The 17031-nt window shown below is 35.9% G+C and overlaps 1 protein-coding gene across 5 annotated transcripts in view; it reads left to right on the top strand.

Moving 5' to 3' along the window:
* Positions 1 to 17031, top strand: part of RYR2 (ryanodine receptor 2) — a 444114-nt gene that overhangs the window by 235435 nt on the left and 191648 nt on the right. For all 5 annotated transcript variants that reach the window (XM_062572155.1, XM_062572154.1, XM_062572153.1 and 2 more), the window contains 6 exons: positions 5102 to 5220; positions 5521 to 5654; positions 8224 to 8465; positions 10008 to 10200; positions 11908 to 12124; positions 13374 to 13478. In XM_062572155.1, coding sequence (XP_062428139.1) covers positions 5102 to 5220; positions 5521 to 5654; positions 8224 to 8465; positions 10008 to 10200; positions 11908 to 12124; positions 13374 to 13478 — 1010 coding nt within the window. The remainder of the gene's footprint in view (positions 1 to 5101; positions 5221 to 5520; positions 5655 to 8223; positions 8466 to 10007; positions 10201 to 11907; positions 12125 to 13373; positions 13479 to 17031) is intronic.

The raw sequence follows: 17031 nt of genomic DNA, 5'->3' as shown, positions 1-17031 counted from the left end.
TGCTTTCAGTTCAGTCATAGGGAGTTTAAAAGCAAAGAGGAATTTAAAAATTGGCAAAGTGACAGCCTAGATCTCTCATCAGCTGTAGTCTGCCTTTAGTTTGAGAGCGCTCATCTAAGGAGAATGTTCTCACAATTACGTAAGTGCAAGAGATTTGACTGTAACTTCTGTATTTTTAATGTATTTTTCCAGTTGTTCATGGTGACGTTATTTTCTAAGAAGCTTAATTTTACTTCTGGAACTCTCAGGGGTAGGATTTTCCGATGTAATTCCTAATTTTGGGCTAAACTTTTGGAGGTTCGATGTCAAATTCCTTACAATAGCTTAAAAGTGCTGTGATGCACAGTTCCTATTAGTTTTCTTAAATTTATCTGAAAGGCTTGAAAATTAGAACCTAAATGTTTATGTTTATGATATTATGGTGAGGTATGAGGTGAATGCTACAAACTGCAGAGTTACCCATTGATGCAGTCTTACTGCATAGTGAAGCTCATGACATTTTGCAAAAATTTTGGGGCACTAATACTTGCAATGCTCATTGTCCTGAATTTTGTTCTAGAGAAGTAGGCCACTTCAGCTCTTCCACCATATGTTCTGGTAACATAACTTCACAGAATCACAGAATCGGTAAGGTTGGAAGGGACCTCTGGAGATCATCTAGTCCAACCCCCCTGATCAAGCAGGGTCACCTAGAGCATGTTAGACAGGGTTGCATCCAGGCGGCCCCTGAAGAACCCCAGAGAAGGAGACTCCACAACCTCTCTGGGCAACGTGCTCCAGTGCTCCGTCACTCTCACAGGGAAGAAATTCCCCCTCACGGTCAGGAGGAACTTCCTGTGCTTCAGTTTCTGCCCATTGCCTCTTGTCCTGTCACACGGGACAACTGAAAAGAGTTTGTCCTAGTCCCCTTGACACCCTTCCTTCAGGTACTTGTACACATTGATAAGATCCCTCCTCAGTCTTCTCTTCCCCAGGCTGAAGAGGCCCAGCTCTCACAGCCGTTCCTCAGAGGGCAGGTGCTCCAGCCCTCTGATCATCTTTGTAGCCCTACGCTGGACTCTCTCCAGTAGCTCCATGTCTCTCTAACTTCCATGCTGTCTACAAAACTGATTTTATACTTTAGGGTTTGTCTAGGTTTGAGGGAGTCAGTTATGCAAGATGCTAATTGCTCTGGACTTCAGTTATCTTGATAAGTAAAATATGGTTAAATTTTTAGTATGTAAATGGTCTTTAGTAATTTAAGCGAGATGCTTGCCTGTCAAGTTTTAAGCTTTATGTGCTGGACTGGAGCAAGGATATTCACTGTTTTGATTTTCAGTTATTAGTCTGCAGTTTGAAGAAATGCTGCATTGTATTATACTTTCTAAGTAAGAATAATGACTTTTTATATTCATCTAAAGTACTTGGTTGATTTTCTAAGGTGTAGTTTTTGTGAGGAAGAAAAAGTAAGCTCTGTTAGTCAAAGGGAAATTAAATTCACCTTCAGTGTTGGAGTTGTGTTAGTTATATCCTACAGATATTTTCTTGAATGCATTACAATAAAGTTTGGATGCCATAAACTACTGTCAGTAAAAATACTAATCTTTACTTTTTATATATCCTTGAATTAAAGATATTGTGAAAACAAATAAAGGCATTAAGTATATAGACAACACCTGCAGGAGTTAAGTGTACAAATCAGATTGGAAAATGATTCAGGAAATAGAAGCTAGTACAGAAAAGTACTGTCTCTATTTTTTCTTTCCTGATCACAACTGAAGCAAAAGTAAGAAAATGAAGATCTGTTCAAGTAAAATCGTGTCTGAGAGTAGGCCATGTAAGAACTGACATACCGCAGGAGAACCTGCGTGAAAAATGCAATGTCAGCGCTTCAGCTGTCTTTTCAATGCGTATATAAAGATTAGTTCAGTCTGTCTCTGTCTGTAAAAAATATTCCAGATGGGATTAACTAGCCCTACTAAAATTTTAAAGACATTAAACCATATGGAACAAAAATTAGAATAGGACAAGTTGGTAGTCTGATATTCTCCAAATGAATATTTTAGGAAACAGGTAACATCAATTTTTGAGTAAAAGACATACAATTTTGAGGTCATACATTTTTACTCAGTAGCATGAAATTAGAGAAATCATTGTGCTGACCTGAAGATATATTCTGCCTTTCATATGTTAGTCATTAAGAAAGGATTTTCACCCATCTTTATTATAAACTCTATACTACTGTGCAAGGCATGTTCATAATGTCTGTATTAGATTAATACACTTTCTACTTGACTGCCTTGAGCAACTCCAATGAAATTGGAATAGGTCCAGCTATTTTTAATTTAGACAAATCTAAAAGTGGATCAGTGCAAAACCAGATTGTATTTTCATATGCGTTTTTCTGAAATGCAGAGAATTTGCCCTTAGAAGAAATTGTTTGATACAGATGCTACAGTAACTGAAGTAGTTGCTATGAAGGCTGGGTCTAATAGATAGTGTTCGTTTATTCTTTGATATTTACATCTTCAAAGGTTTGTTGGGATTTTTTTTTTGCCATTACTGAAAATGTTAAAACTAATACGAACCCCACATATTATTTTAGGACGAAATTAAGATTATGAGTGCACCTATACAAACCTTAAAATTAAGAGGTTATAGTCATCACACTTACGTTATCTGATAGCTTTTCATATTTGTTTACTAATTATCTTGTTAAAAGTGCATTTCAGTGCCCCAAGGATAGATGACAAACTAATTTTGTTAAGACACTAGGTTTTGAATGTGTTGCCTTCCCTGCATTCCTAGGTTACTGTGGCACAGAACAAAACTGTTGATCGTGTTACAGATTTCCTCACTAGACTGCAGAGCCTTTGTAATTCTTTCCTTACCTCCCTAAGTACTTCTATCATGTGCAGGTGACCCCTGCCTGCCTAGTTGGCAGGCTATGTGGATCATGCTCCTGCGGTCTCTTGCTGTAGGACATCTAGTCCTTGAGCTTGTTCTCATGAGTCTTAAAACCTCGCCTTTTTATCAATATTGTTACTGTTAATACTGGAAGTATACATCCACTGCAGTCCAGATTGTACCACTGCCAAATTCAGGTTTAATATATTTTTTTATTTGTAGTTGTGACTCTACTATATCTTCGGGACCGCAGAATCACTTTGAGAGCTCATTTTCAGCCCACTATCTGTCATGGCTCTGACTGTTCTGAGAATCATTGCACAGTGTGGGAGAGTCCTGTCCCTGTACAGGACTCCCTGCATTCTCTGTTCTCATATGTATGTCTCTACCTTTACCTATATTAAAACACACACTCTGTTTGGGACCTGTCTACCAGGTAAACCAAATTGCCACTGTATCAGTTTTTTTCTTCTGCCTTCACTACTCTTAAGTCTGTGAGTGAACTGCACATTTTGTTAGCAATGACTTCGTATTTTCCTCCAGATCTCTAGATAAAAACATGAAATAGCATTGGGATAAAAAGTGATGGGGCTGTAGATTGTCTGAAAGTAGGACATGAGATCTGACTGAAGTCACTAGGAATTCCAATCCTCATTTTTGTTCCAATTTTCCTGGAAAATAAAAAATAAAACTACCCCTTTAACTGCAAATAATTTTAAAATGACCATTGCGTGAGGTGATTCTTCTGACAGAGAAACTTGGTCTTATTGAGATGGGAATTTGCAAGCCCAAGATTAAAACAAAAAAATTAAAATCTTAAATGTATGGTGATAAAGGCTATTTTCTTTGTACATTCCTCATACCTTTCTATCCATGGGTGAGAATTCTGCGCAGCCCAATTTCCCTTCCTAACAAAAAAAAAAAAAAATAAAAAGGAAAAAAGAAAAAAAAAGAAAGCCCAACCCTCTGTGTGCTTAGTAAGTTACTTAGAGATGCTTTAGATTCTTCTGCTGATCCTATAAAGATAAAGTTTGGACCTTTTTTTTCCTTGGCTGTGCCTAGGCTTACTCAACTGTGGTAGCTGGTGATCTCTTCCTCACTTCACTCTATGTCACTGGGGTAAGGAAAGACCAGAGCACTCTCACCTAGAGAGGAGTTTTGACTGATGCTTCTTTCCATACCTGGCTCCATACCTGTTCTAGTAAAAGAGAGCACGGCACAGAGCGGAAGACTCATAATGTGGGTCTTGCTTTGCAGAGGTTAAGAGGAATATTTGGAGCTGCGGCTTGAATACAGAGATGAGGAGTACAATGTGAATAGGAATTGCTTATTTCTATGTTTAATACTGCTTATCAGCTCTCCCTCAGTGCCCTGATTTTTCTCATTGTGGCAACAACAGTAGTGACTAACAGTAATGAACTGCATGTTTGATGCTTGTCTTTGCTGAATTTGGAAGACCCTAAAGCAAGTGGTGAATTGATCCAGTACACATAGGAGCCTATATTAATGCCCCATTGCAGAGAACAATTTTAAGTCTAATGATTCATAATGGCAATGACTGCTGCTTTATTGAGACTGCAATTGCATTTAATTGGGATGCCACAGGTGATTTAGTAGTTCTTTTTTCCTTGCACATCTTGATTTCATGCTGGTTTCTATTTGTTTGCTCTTCTAACAACATCATCATTAGCTCTCAGCATAGCTGTTGTATACACAAAGAAAATGATCCATGGTGTGCAGTAGACTGGGAATTTACATCTGCCTTCTAATTCAGAGGTATATGATTCCGTTAGTGGATCATTCATTATTCTGTGGGGAGACAAAAAAATGTAAATATGAGAAGGGTTTTTTGTATATGTAATACAAATGTGGTGTATAGTCTTAGCCTTTTGGAGCCATTGAGACTTCTCCCGAAGATTTTAACAGGACTAGTATTTTGCCTGTTTTTTTTTTTTTTTTTCAGTTTTTGAGCGTTGATCATCACATATTTATCAATGAAATTTCAAAGTAATTTATGTTATTTTCTGATTTTTACTACATGGACTTATTTTGGGAAGTCTAGCAGTACAACATCCATACAACTTATTTTTTTTTCCTTGTATACAGTGATTTTTTGAAACTTAGTATGTGTTGCAGTGCAATTAGGAATTTTATGTGCAATTATAATTTTATATGAGCATACCATGAGCATACCATGAATAACTTTTTTTTCCAGGAATTCTAGAGGTTTTACACTGTGTGTTGGTGGAAAGCCCAGAAGCTCTGAACATTATTAAGGAAGGACACATTAAATCAATTATCTGCCTTTTGGACAAACATGGAAGAAACCATAAGGTGAGCAAAGAAGAGACAAGCTACATTTAAGAGAACATTCATGATCAAAGAAAGCTGGTTGTTCTGTGTACAACTTAGATTCCAAATACTTCAATAGTGTATTGATAATTAGGAATGAAACTTACTATGTAGAATGAATTTCATAGCTATAGAGAGCCCTTACATGTTTTCCAGTAAAAAAGGAATATAGTATTATGCTACCTGAAGTGATTCATATGGATTATTAACTCTTAGCAGGAAAAATATTTAGAATATGAAGAATTTTTTTTCTCCTTTTTCTTTCTTTTTTCTTTTCTCCAGGTTTTGGATGTCTTGTGCTCTCTCTGTGTATGTCATGGAGTAGCTGTGCGATCTAATCAACATCTAATCTGTGACAATCTCCTGCCAGGAAGAGATCTACTTTTACAGACACGTCTTGTCAATCATGTGAGCAGGTAAAAAACAAAAAATGATCTGTATCTGTGAACAAAGTGGAGTAAAACTTGTGGTTAAAAAAAAACACACAGTCACTACAGAAAACCTATTTAATTCCCAAAACTTTCTTTAAGATATTTTATTCTTAGTAGGATTTTAAATGCTATGTGCAATATTCTTATTCATTAGGATAAAAAAAGGATAAATCGTAGGCAGCTGATGCAAGCTAAAGCAGGTCTATACTGCTTTAAGTCAGAAATTTCAAAATTTCTTCTAAAAATTCTTGTACTTCACTGTCTAGATCTAGCTGTTCTGTCAAAGTATCATCAACCAGTGGTTCGTGATTGCCTTCTTCCTCCAGTGTTGGTGATCTTGTAAGCACTTACTTTATCGAGAGCTTGAATTAAGGCTAAGTCCGAAGAATCTGACTTTAAGTGAAGATTCATGTGATCTTTCTCTGCTTCCAACTTGTGTGTGTATAAAAAAGCCTCAGTTCTTGAGTGAGAAGGAAAGTATAAAACACAGAAATAGTAATGTTAATTCAGAGTCCAAAGGATTTCATTAGATGCTGGAAAGCATAAAAATTCTGCAAATGTAGCATATAAAGAGGCCTTTTTAGGTTAAAAGAAATCCAAATGCAAAGGTGAAATGAACTGGACGATTTTATATCTAATGCTTTCTTTCATATATTTCATACACACATGTGAACCCCCCCCCCAGCCCCCACATAATATATGCAAAAATATATGTGATACATGGAAAGATGTTGAAAGTAATAGCAATAATTCCATATTGCCAATAAATTTGAAAATTGGTAAACAAAAATCACTAAAGAAAATCTCTATTAAAAATACAAGAGAGGAAATGAAAACATACAGGGACTGATTGTACTTGTATGATGGCTTTGGGTCTTCTACAGGGAAGGTAAAACTGTCTTTTGCAACTATGGCTGCAGAAAAAGCACATGTAGTTAATATATATTTCTACTCTGCATTAGAAAGATGTGAATGAAAACTCTCATATTCTTGTAATGATAAGGAAAAAGGTTATTTCTTCAACATCCAGAGAGAGGAATTACACATTGAAAGTATTTTGTGATAGAATGAGCCTTGGATAACTTGCACCAAAAATAATTAGTAAAGGAACTCTGTAAGACTGATGTTTAATGTACTTTTCCAGGGGACTGGAAAATTATGATCACAAACATAAATTTAAAAGGGGTAAATTGGATTATTAAGTTGATTAGGTTGGAGAGTCTGGACAAAGTCATGATATACCTGATACTGAGCTCAGTCAGAGAAGACAGGATTGTTGGTAATAAATAATTTACCAATGATATGATTTCTCTGGAAGACAGCTTTTGTCGGACAGTTTTTATGTGTATTTTTAAGGAGATTAAACTTTTAATTTGTAGCAAAGTGACCAGTATCTGTGCTCAATTTTGGCATAAAAACAACTCATATGCTTCTAAAAAGGAAGTATATTAGCCTTAGGTGATAAAATAAGTTATTCTATAAGCAATTGAATCAGTGAATTCTGGTTTTATACTACCTTGTGTTTTATAGTCCCTACCAACACTTCTTTCTCCTCTGCATTCCCTTCACAGGAATGCATATATGTGCTGGGGCTGGCTTGAAGGTGCATTTGTGTTGATTAAGCATCTAGTACACAGAAAGAAAATATTTGTAGCACAGAAGTTACAGCACAGTCTGGTAGATGGAAGTGAAAACTGGATAAATTAAACTTAGAAATCTGTATGGATAACTAACCATTGAGAAATATACCTTGCGCTGGTATTTGATACTTTCCTCTAAGGCTTTAAGTCAAGACTGGATGGCTTTCTTAATATATAGCTGGAACAGAAATAAATCTGGAGATGGATTTTGTTAGTGAGATTCTGGATGCAGTATTACCCTAAAAATCAGATTGGAAGACCAGTCATTTTCTCTCTCTTTTTTTCCCTCATGACCTTTAAATGTAGGACTCTGTAGTTTGCTGTTTAGGTATATGTTGAGTAAGCACAGTAGTATTTTTATCTTTCAAGTATGCATCTGAAGTGCTTTGAAATCATCAGCAGTAGGAACATTTAATTGATATTAAAGATCAGTACAACCTTTGCAAATAACTGAATTTTACAAAACTTATTCTAAGGAAGGAAGAGGGATGAAAGAATTGTGAAATAGATTGACACTTTTGTGTTTTTGTAAATGTTATTCTCTTGATAATCAGTGTCATGTAGAGCAGGTTGCTATTCAACCTGAAGTACGTATTTACCAACATTTGTGTTGGTAATTATTGGTGAATGGTTGTCATTTTTGTTTGTAGAATTTAACAATTTTTTGTTAAAACAAAGTATTAATACTGGTTGCTGAACAAGGATACTGTTTCAGTTACTTTTGCTTGAACTGTAATGGTCATTGTTCACTGAACCTAAAAAACTAAAAAAAAAAAGAAAAAAGAAAAAAAAGGCTTTAATTCTACTGTTCTAATCAGATAAAATAAGCAAATTTGAGCAAAATGAAGAAGCTTGCAGTAGTGTATAATTTTCAGGTGAGTTTTTAATATCCGCTTATATTCTTTCTGTTCAAGCATGCGACCCAACATCTTCTTGGGGATTAGTGAAGGTTCTGCCCAATACAGAAAATGGTACTATGAACTCATGGTGGACCATCTGGAGCCATTTGTGACTGCAGAGTCGACTCATCTTCGAGTGGGCTGGGCATCAACAGAGGGCTACTCACCATATCCTGGCGGAGGAGCAGAATGCGGAGGAAATGGTGTTGGTGATGATTTGTATTCTTACGGCTTTGATGGTCTGCATCTGTGGTCAGGTATGTTACCTTTTCTGTTTTTTTCCTCGTCATTCTGTTTTTACATCCTCATATAAGGCTGTACATTTGGAATTCAGTGAGTTTGTGGTTTCAGCAGCAGCAAAGTGAATCAGATGTTTCAGCTGACACTCAGAATAATATCCAGAAACAGCATCCTGTATCAGGATGTATTTTAAGTTGACAATGCATATTTAAAAAATTGTTTCATAAAAAGTAATATAGATAAAATAATAATTTATATTTCAGCCTAGGGCTTTTCTTTTTTTATGGTAACTCTAAAGCTTTGCTTTAAAACTTCAAAGAAGCAGAAAATGAAGCCTGTCAAACAGTAGTTTGGGTTTCTAATTCATGTGGATACTCAAAGAACAGCCTGAGAGATTTAACGCATAGGACTTTTGTACAGGTTTATAATATTGCTTTTTAGTTTAAAAGTTTAAAAATACTTTAGAGGTGATGAAGACTTTTAGGAATGCTCTTCTGTCATACACTTCAAGATTTTTTTGTAGTTATCTCAATGTTTTATTTACGTACATTAAGATTGTCTACTTGTTTCCTAACTTGCATAATCATAATCCTCACTTGCATATCGTATGTTTGGTCAGGTAATCATCTTTAGAATATCACTGGCCAAGCTGGGATCTCATTTTTAATAGTAAATGCATATGCAAATACAAGTGGTTAAGGGACACTGGACTTAGTGTCTGAATTATTCAGATTTACTGTTGATTCTGCAAATCTTACTCTGCCTTCAAACTGGCTTAATTGAGCAAAATCAAAATAATAAGAAAGAAAACTTGTTTTCTTTTTCATAATCCTTTTTACTTAAGAGACAAGATTTCTGTAGAATCCTCAACTCAGAGGCAAACTTTAAGTACTTTATACTTAATGTGTTACAATTTATCTCATACAGACCTTGTAAATCTTGTTTTTTGAAACCATATCTAGAGCTATTTTCATACATCCTTAATGCTTTCCATATATTTTCTAGTGTAGGTAGCTCTTAAATGCTAGAAACAATCTATTTCCTATTCCTGTATTCTTTTGTACTTTATTTCACTTGGAAAGCACATGTGCATGTGTAGCTGTAATGCAATAGGAGATAAAATGATCCTTCAGAATTAGTACAGGACATGGTAAAGAAAAACATATATATTGCTGAATACATATGCTGCAGAATTGTGCTTATCTTCTGTATATGCTGCAAAAATGCTCTTATTTTAGGTCAGATTTTGAAAGTAGTGTCATATAGGTGCTATATGGGTATACTATATATAGTATACTATAGGTATACTATACCTATATATAGTATATATATAGGTATACTATATAGCTCTATATTTTTGTATGTATGATACAATCATATATGCTTCTTTTCACCATATTGCAAACCTAAATCAGGTCTTGGATGTTACAAGTTAGGTGTTATGGAATTGATGTATATATGCTCTGTCGCTTTGTTTTCTCTTCCTCTTTTCTAGGCTGCTGTGAAACCTTGTATGATTCTTAGAAGTTTTGCTAAACGTATCTCCTTTACTTCCACAGGTTGTGTAGCACGAACAGTAAACTCCCCCAACCAACATCTGTTAAGAACTGATGACGTTATTAGCTGCTGTTTGGATCTGAGTGCCCCCAGCATCTCTTTCCGGATAAATGGTCAGCCAGTTCAAGGAATGTTTGAGAATTTCAACATAGATGGCCTATTCTTCCCAGTTGTCAGCTTCTCAGCAGGAATAAAGTTAGCATCCACTGTAGTTTTCTCTCAGTCTGTTTTTTTTCAGCAGATATAAATAGAGTGAATGTTTCTCTGGCTGTCTTCACTCTCACTTCCCTTTCTGACATCTGCTTCTTTGGCACAGTTCCTGTCTAAGATAATAAGTAAGAGTTACAAAGGAGTCCTGATGAGATGATGCATCTGTTGTTTTCCAGCACACCAATGTATTCAGGTGGTTTGCAAATACGGCTTAGAAACAGCTTCTTTATAATTTCTTAGCTGACAATACAATGCGTATTACCACTTACTTACTTCCAGGACAGCCTTTAACTATAGGAAGAAAAGCATCAGTCCTTCACTATTAAAAATATATTTACCATAATCTACTTATTTTGAGATAGTAAGCACTATCTGAAGATGCATTATCTGTCCTTTCCTTAAATGGTGGTAAACTTTCTTTTCAGCAGGATGGGTTAATATGAGGTCAATTATTCTGTTTCTGATTGCTGTAGTGATTTTTTGTAAAATATCTAGTCACATTTGAGGTGCCAGATTTCCCCTTCCATGTACTGAATAGTTAGGGACTATAATATTAAAAAGACTTTGTGACGCTTCTGCACGAGGACTGACTGTAGCAGAGCCGTGGCCAAGGTAAAGACTGAAAGCTGATTTTTGTTGGAGGCAGCGCAATGCTGTTAGGGATCATTCTGAGGCTGTTAGATGTTACAGAAGTTAAGGATGTGTCAGCTTTTGTTCCGGATGCATTGGACTTTGTCATAGATAATACAGTGACAATAGATATATGTATGTAAACAGCACATGTTGGTAAAACTGCATGCTAGGATGCTTGCAATCTGTAAACATGGATGTTGTGTCTCCTTCATGAGACAGATGTTATTCACATGCTGAATGTACTTCTGGAGAGTGCTTAGCTATAGCATTGACAGCAACTGCACAAGACACTCGGTAGATATAAAAGAAGGGACAAAATCATTCTGTTGTATTGCTAGGTATTAATTTGGCTTTTTTGAAGGGGCTCCTTCTCGGATGACAACGCTCTGTGGAGGATTTTTTGGTATTATGCCATTGCTACTTCATGGTCATCTCACTCACTTGAATTTTTCAATAACAAACAACGTGACAAGTTTGCCATTTTGTAATGAATGAAATAATGCTTTCCCCTGCGTTTCTGATAATGTAAAAAGTGCATAGGAGTTTTTTGTATTTTGTCCTAAGGATTTAGTATTCTGTGGCAGAAAAGACATAATCACGTTCTACTGAGTGATTTCAGACTCTTTTCTCAAATCTTCCTCATGGAAGGAGAGAGCTCAGAGGTTGCAGATCGGTTACTTTGGGTTACAGCTGCTCCTCTGCGAGGCTGGGAAGGCTACTGCTTGCTTCATGGGCATGCTAAGCAAACTGATCATCATCTTTCTCGCTCTTCTCCTTTAGTCTCTCTCTCTGTCCTGCCTAGAATAGTTCCACAGAAGTGGAAATTAATTAAAAAGAAAGAGGAAGTTAATTTTTATCAAGTTTTAGTACCTACTAAACTCCAGCACAAATTAGAGAAAGTAGAAAGTTCAAGAATGCAAATAAGTTGCAACTTCTTAAACAGTGTTCAGTAAGGTTTTTATTTTTTCTTTAACGTTGTTCAGTAGTTCTTAGGCCCACAAACTGATTACTTTTGACAGCAGAAGTGTCAGTTATATAAATTAACCCTAATATTTACAGGGTGCGTTTCTTGCTCGGAGGTCGCCATGGAGAGTTCAAATTCCTTCCTCCACCTGGGTATGCCCCTTGCTTTGAAGCTGTCCTACCAAAAGAGAAATTGAAAGTGGAGCACAGCCGGGAGTACAAGCAGGACCGCAGCCACACAAGAGACCTGCTGGGCCCAACTATCTCTCTGTCTCAAGCAGCTTTCACCCCGGTTCCTGTAGATACCAGCCAGGTGGGGAAACGAAAAGATTGTATTTTCTCTTTTAACCACAGACGTTAAAGGCCTATGTTAATTCAAACTGGACCGAGTTTTCAGCTTTTCTCCAACTTGTTTTGCCTTGGGGTTTGATTGGTTGCAGCTCAGTGCTAAGAGTTGAAAATCTGAAAAAAAAAATCAAAGGCATTGTAAGGTCTTACAGTACTTACTAAAAATTTCATGTGCTTCAGCTCACATGCGCTGTAATGAAGAATATGTTTTGTTCTTAGAGTGCACAGAAGAAGAGTATTTGAATTTTGTTATGTTTCACCGGTTACCACTATTTTGTTACTAGACAATTTTATTGCTCTTTTACTTTAAAATACAGTAGACCTTGCATTATTGTACAAAGGTTTAGACCACAGTCAGCTCTATTTCTTTATTTGGGAGAATATTTGACTCACTACAGGCAGTAAATGGCACGCATTGAAGTTATGTTTGCTTTTATTTTACTTAGTTAAAAAGACCAGTAATTCTTTAGCAGCTTCTCTGGTAGCAAAGATCTCCATCTCTCACCACAGACTGCAAGAATGCCTTTTACACTTGACCAGAGTTCTGGATGATGCAGACTTCTGGACACTGTGTGTTCAGGTTTTACCATATTTAGGAACTCATTTCTGAAAATCATAAAAAAAAATGAACCTCGCTATTTTCTTGCCAATATATATTAAATGTGGCATTCTGCATGTATCATGCGATTACTGTTCTGTGATATTAGTAATTAGGGTAACTTTACCATGATTTACAGAACTGTATGTCTGACATTTCTGAATTTTGAAGTAGAGTTATCTAATTTCAAATTCTGGAGATAGGATGCCTTGCTATCTGGAGCTCACTTGTCAACTGTCATCATCATCTTTCATTTTTTTTAATTGGAGTGTAGTTCTCAAGTGGTAGTGTTTGGCTGAAGTGCTTTTTAGAAAATTGCATTGGTTGTTGCAATTTTTAGCTTTTTTTTTTAGCTGAGAAATACCATCAGTTTGGATAGTTTCTGGTCATCTGCCAGAAATATATCCCATGCCATCTGGCTGTATTGAATTTAGAGCTGTTTTCCCATGCTGGTCCAGCTCTGGAACTCATAAAAGCTTAGATTAATGTCTGTTGATCTAAGAATTCTCACTCACTTTGCGCAGCTGGTTTATCCAAAATTTGCCAGGTATGATAGTCTGGTTGGCAGTGTCAAGCTACTTATATGTAACAGCCTCTTTCTCTCTTCTCTCTTTAGATTGTTTTGCCTCCCCACCTGGAAAGGATTAGAGAAAAATTAGCTGAAAACATCCATGAACTTTGGGTTATGAATAAAATTGAACTTGGTTGGCAGTATGGACCAGTATGTACTTTCCAACTTCATTTTCAGCTAATTGTATAATATTTGGTAAATTGGTTTCCTTTTATAATGGCAATTATTTTTTCCCCTCCTTCCAAAATTAGCAAGGTTTTAAACTCCTTCCTCCAGAGGTAATTGGGAACCAACCGTGCTTATGTTTTTCTGATTTGAAATTCTGGAATTAAAGCTGTTTGCTGCTTCAGTGAGGCTGACTGCTGGTGCAGGCACCTAGGGGATTTTCCACCCTCTTGTTTGTTCTTGGGGGTAAGAATTTTAGTCAGAGAGTAGGATGGCATGGTTAAACATAGTTTAGCATATATTTTTCTTATATGCAAGGTAACTTTTTGAGCTTTTGCTAACACGTGGCAAGAGCTGTGATAGATTTCCTTTTGACTTCTCAATAAAATAGTTGCCTGGCGGAGTGACAGTGAAAACAGATATTCTTGCTTCTCCTTACTTTTATTGACTGACATAAATCTTTGAGAGTCCCAGATGGATCCAAAATAAGTGTTGCTATTTTTCCAACGGTAGGAAATGCCATTAATTTTCCCTTTCTCCTTCCTTTTCTCCTCTTCAGATTCATATATGTATTACATGCTCCCTGTGCTGTTTCTTATCGCTTTCCTAGTTCTCATGGAGTATAGCAGAAAAAAGTGTGTGGCTTCTGGATTTGATACGAAAGAGAATGTGGTCTACTGTGTTAATTAGATGCTATTAATCATTTATAAAAGACATCTACAGGCTAGTTACTTGAATCCCAGATGGTACTGATTATGAAGAATTACTATTGTGAAAAGTATGTAGAATACATAGTAGATACTAGATGTAAATTAAAAAGCTTGTATAAACATAAAGAAAAATATATATGTATTTGTGTTAATAAGCAGTTTTGGTCTTTTGAGGAATTCAGACTACATATTTAATGTAATTAGGGTATAGATATTACTTTTGATGTAGCATACTACACTACTTTGAAATATTTGATTAACATAGTAGACTTGTTGGTCTTTTTGTTGCCTTCCTTGCCAGCTCGAATAAAAAATGCCAGTTAAATTAATGTGACAAAACTTGCTAATTGTGAGATAATCCTACCAGCTGTGAAATGATCTCTAAGTGCTTTGAGTGTATGATTATACACCATCAAGAATCTAGGTGTAACCTTGAACACTATTTTGTTTTAACCAATTATATAAGAGGTATAGAGTTAAACATTTATAAACATTGTAGTTCTGTTCAGAATGTAACCAGGCACTAAATCTTTTAAATTGTTCAGCTTTCATGCTCTGGCTGTAGCACATTATTATTATAGCATATAACAGCTAGCCCTTCTGAAGAAGTGGTGTTTTTTTCAGCTTTAAAAGTCTATACCATGAAAAATCCGGCAAACAGGCTAAAAGACTGAGATTCCTTAGGTTCAAGTGTCAAATTATTCTGGAAATTACTGTGGATTGCATTTTATATTCCCTCCTAGATACACGTTTCATTAGATCTGTGCTTAGTATTGTCCAGTATTGCATGCGCTTCTTCTACTGAATGTATATCTGTAACAAAGCAAAATGACAAGCTACCATACCAAAGCTAGAGCACATTCTGAGGAATTTTGTTAGCTGGTTCATTAGAAACCTAAATATGAGAAGTACGTAGGTTCCCAACTTGGTATCAGTGGCATGCGTTTGCATATCCTCTTTTCTCTCAATCTTACCTATACATTTAAAGACAGTCTCCGAAGTTAAGAATCTGTATGTGTCAGAAATTCTGTTATGTATATAATAGATTTGTAAGGCAGTAGATTTTATACTATGTTTGAAAAAGGAGGGGAGAGCAACCTACAAAAGTTTAATATGTGATAAGAACATTATCTATTGTAGAGTGAAGTAAGAGTCACTAGGGGAAATTTAATTAACAGTGAAAATATGAGGAAAAAATCTAAAGTCCAAGATTTAAACTAGTTCTACTGAAAACTAAAGTGATCCTTCTTGCTGGAGACTATATTGAATCTTTATTAGTGCATATTACTATGAGATGGGAAAACAAATCTGAAAATAAATATTTTCAGTGTCCATTTAAAGATGTTTCTTTTCTTAGCTGCTAATGATCTTGATGGAGTCAGTTGACAGTTAAATTGTTAGTATTGCCTGTCCAAAGATCATTAATCCCATCAAATGCAGAGAAAGATTCCCTGAAGATTGTGAATATTTTGCAATCCAATTCATGAACAGCTGTCTACAGTTCAACTGGATAATTATTATGCAGTTACACGGGAAAAAGAAAATATGTTACTCAGATATGTTATAGAAATATGTGAATCTTTTTATTATTTTATGAGGTTAAAACCCTAGATTGAGTAGTGCTATCTGGTTTAGTTAGCAATGTAGAAAAACACAAAACTGGTACAAATAGAAGACAATAAATAGAAAATCAGTTTCAGTTATCAGTGATCCATATTCATATTCACTCTTTGGGTATTCATATGTGACTAACACTGAGGACTTGAAATAAGAGGAACTTTCTCCATAGCCTAAGGTGTGTAGGTATCCATTTTTCTTTCCCTTCTCTAACATACATTGTTTATGTGCCAGGGTTATGATACAGGTTTTTTTGCAGTATGATCTTAGATACTGCATTTGGATTTATTGGCATGATGCTTCAGCTTTTTCATTTTAGAACATTTTCATTTAAAAATCCAAAGAAAAGCTCCTCTGTTTAATGCAATATGCAGGACAAGCAGTCAGTTTAAGTAAGATGGATTACGTTTTTGAAAGCCGGAATTTTTATGCCAGTTTATGAGCTATCGACTTTTTTGTTTTTTAAATGCCAGCTCTGATTCATTATATGAGTGGCAGATCAAACAAAGCTATTAAGAACAGAATGTACCAGTCTGATGGTACCACCTCATTGAAAATTCTGGCCAGGCCTTGTTCTTTTTTAAGTTAATATAATTTAAAAGCCATCCTATATTCACCAAATGAATGCAAGTTTGAAAAAGTGCATCAATTTTGCTTATTAACTGCAAACATAAACATTATGTTTTCCAGCAAAATTATCTAATTTGTCAAAAGTCACACTTCATATTAGTTTTGCAGCAATTTTCACTTTACAGCTTTAAAAATTAATAATAAAAAGAAAAAAGGATGCTTTGTTATTGCAAATCCAGTATATGGGCAGTCAGAGAGCTGGAGGTGCAGAGGGCTTTTTCGGAGCTATTAGGGAGTCACAGAAGCAGGTGTTCAGGCTTGTGATGTCCTCTCCTGTGTTGGATTGCTCTTCACTACCAACCACGTGGCAGGTGGAACTGTTGAAGCGCTCCCCAGTTTGCATCTGGTGAAGTAAAACAGATTAACTCTCAGCATCTTGTCGGCTGGCTGCCTCCCTTGAAAGCTGGGGAGGTTATAATGTCTTCAGTGGCACAGCTGTTTTTTGTCAAATGTCAAGCAAATAATAGCTCTGCGCATCCTATCAGGGGAAAAATATGCTGGGATTTATTTCTGTTCGCAGATCTGTCCCTTAAACTTTGTTACCTAATTGCGACCTTCTTATATTTACTTCATTGTTTTCA

The sequence above is a fragment of the Rhea pennata genome, chromosome 3 (assembly GCF_028389875.1).
Source record: "Rhea pennata isolate bPtePen1 chromosome 3, bPtePen1.pri, whole genome shotgun sequence".
Classification (NCBI taxonomy): domain Eukaryota; kingdom Metazoa; phylum Chordata; class Aves; order Rheiformes; family Rheidae; genus Rhea; species Rhea pennata.
Note: the sequence above shows the minus strand (reverse complement) of the source record. Positions and strands in the feature narration are given on the sequence as shown.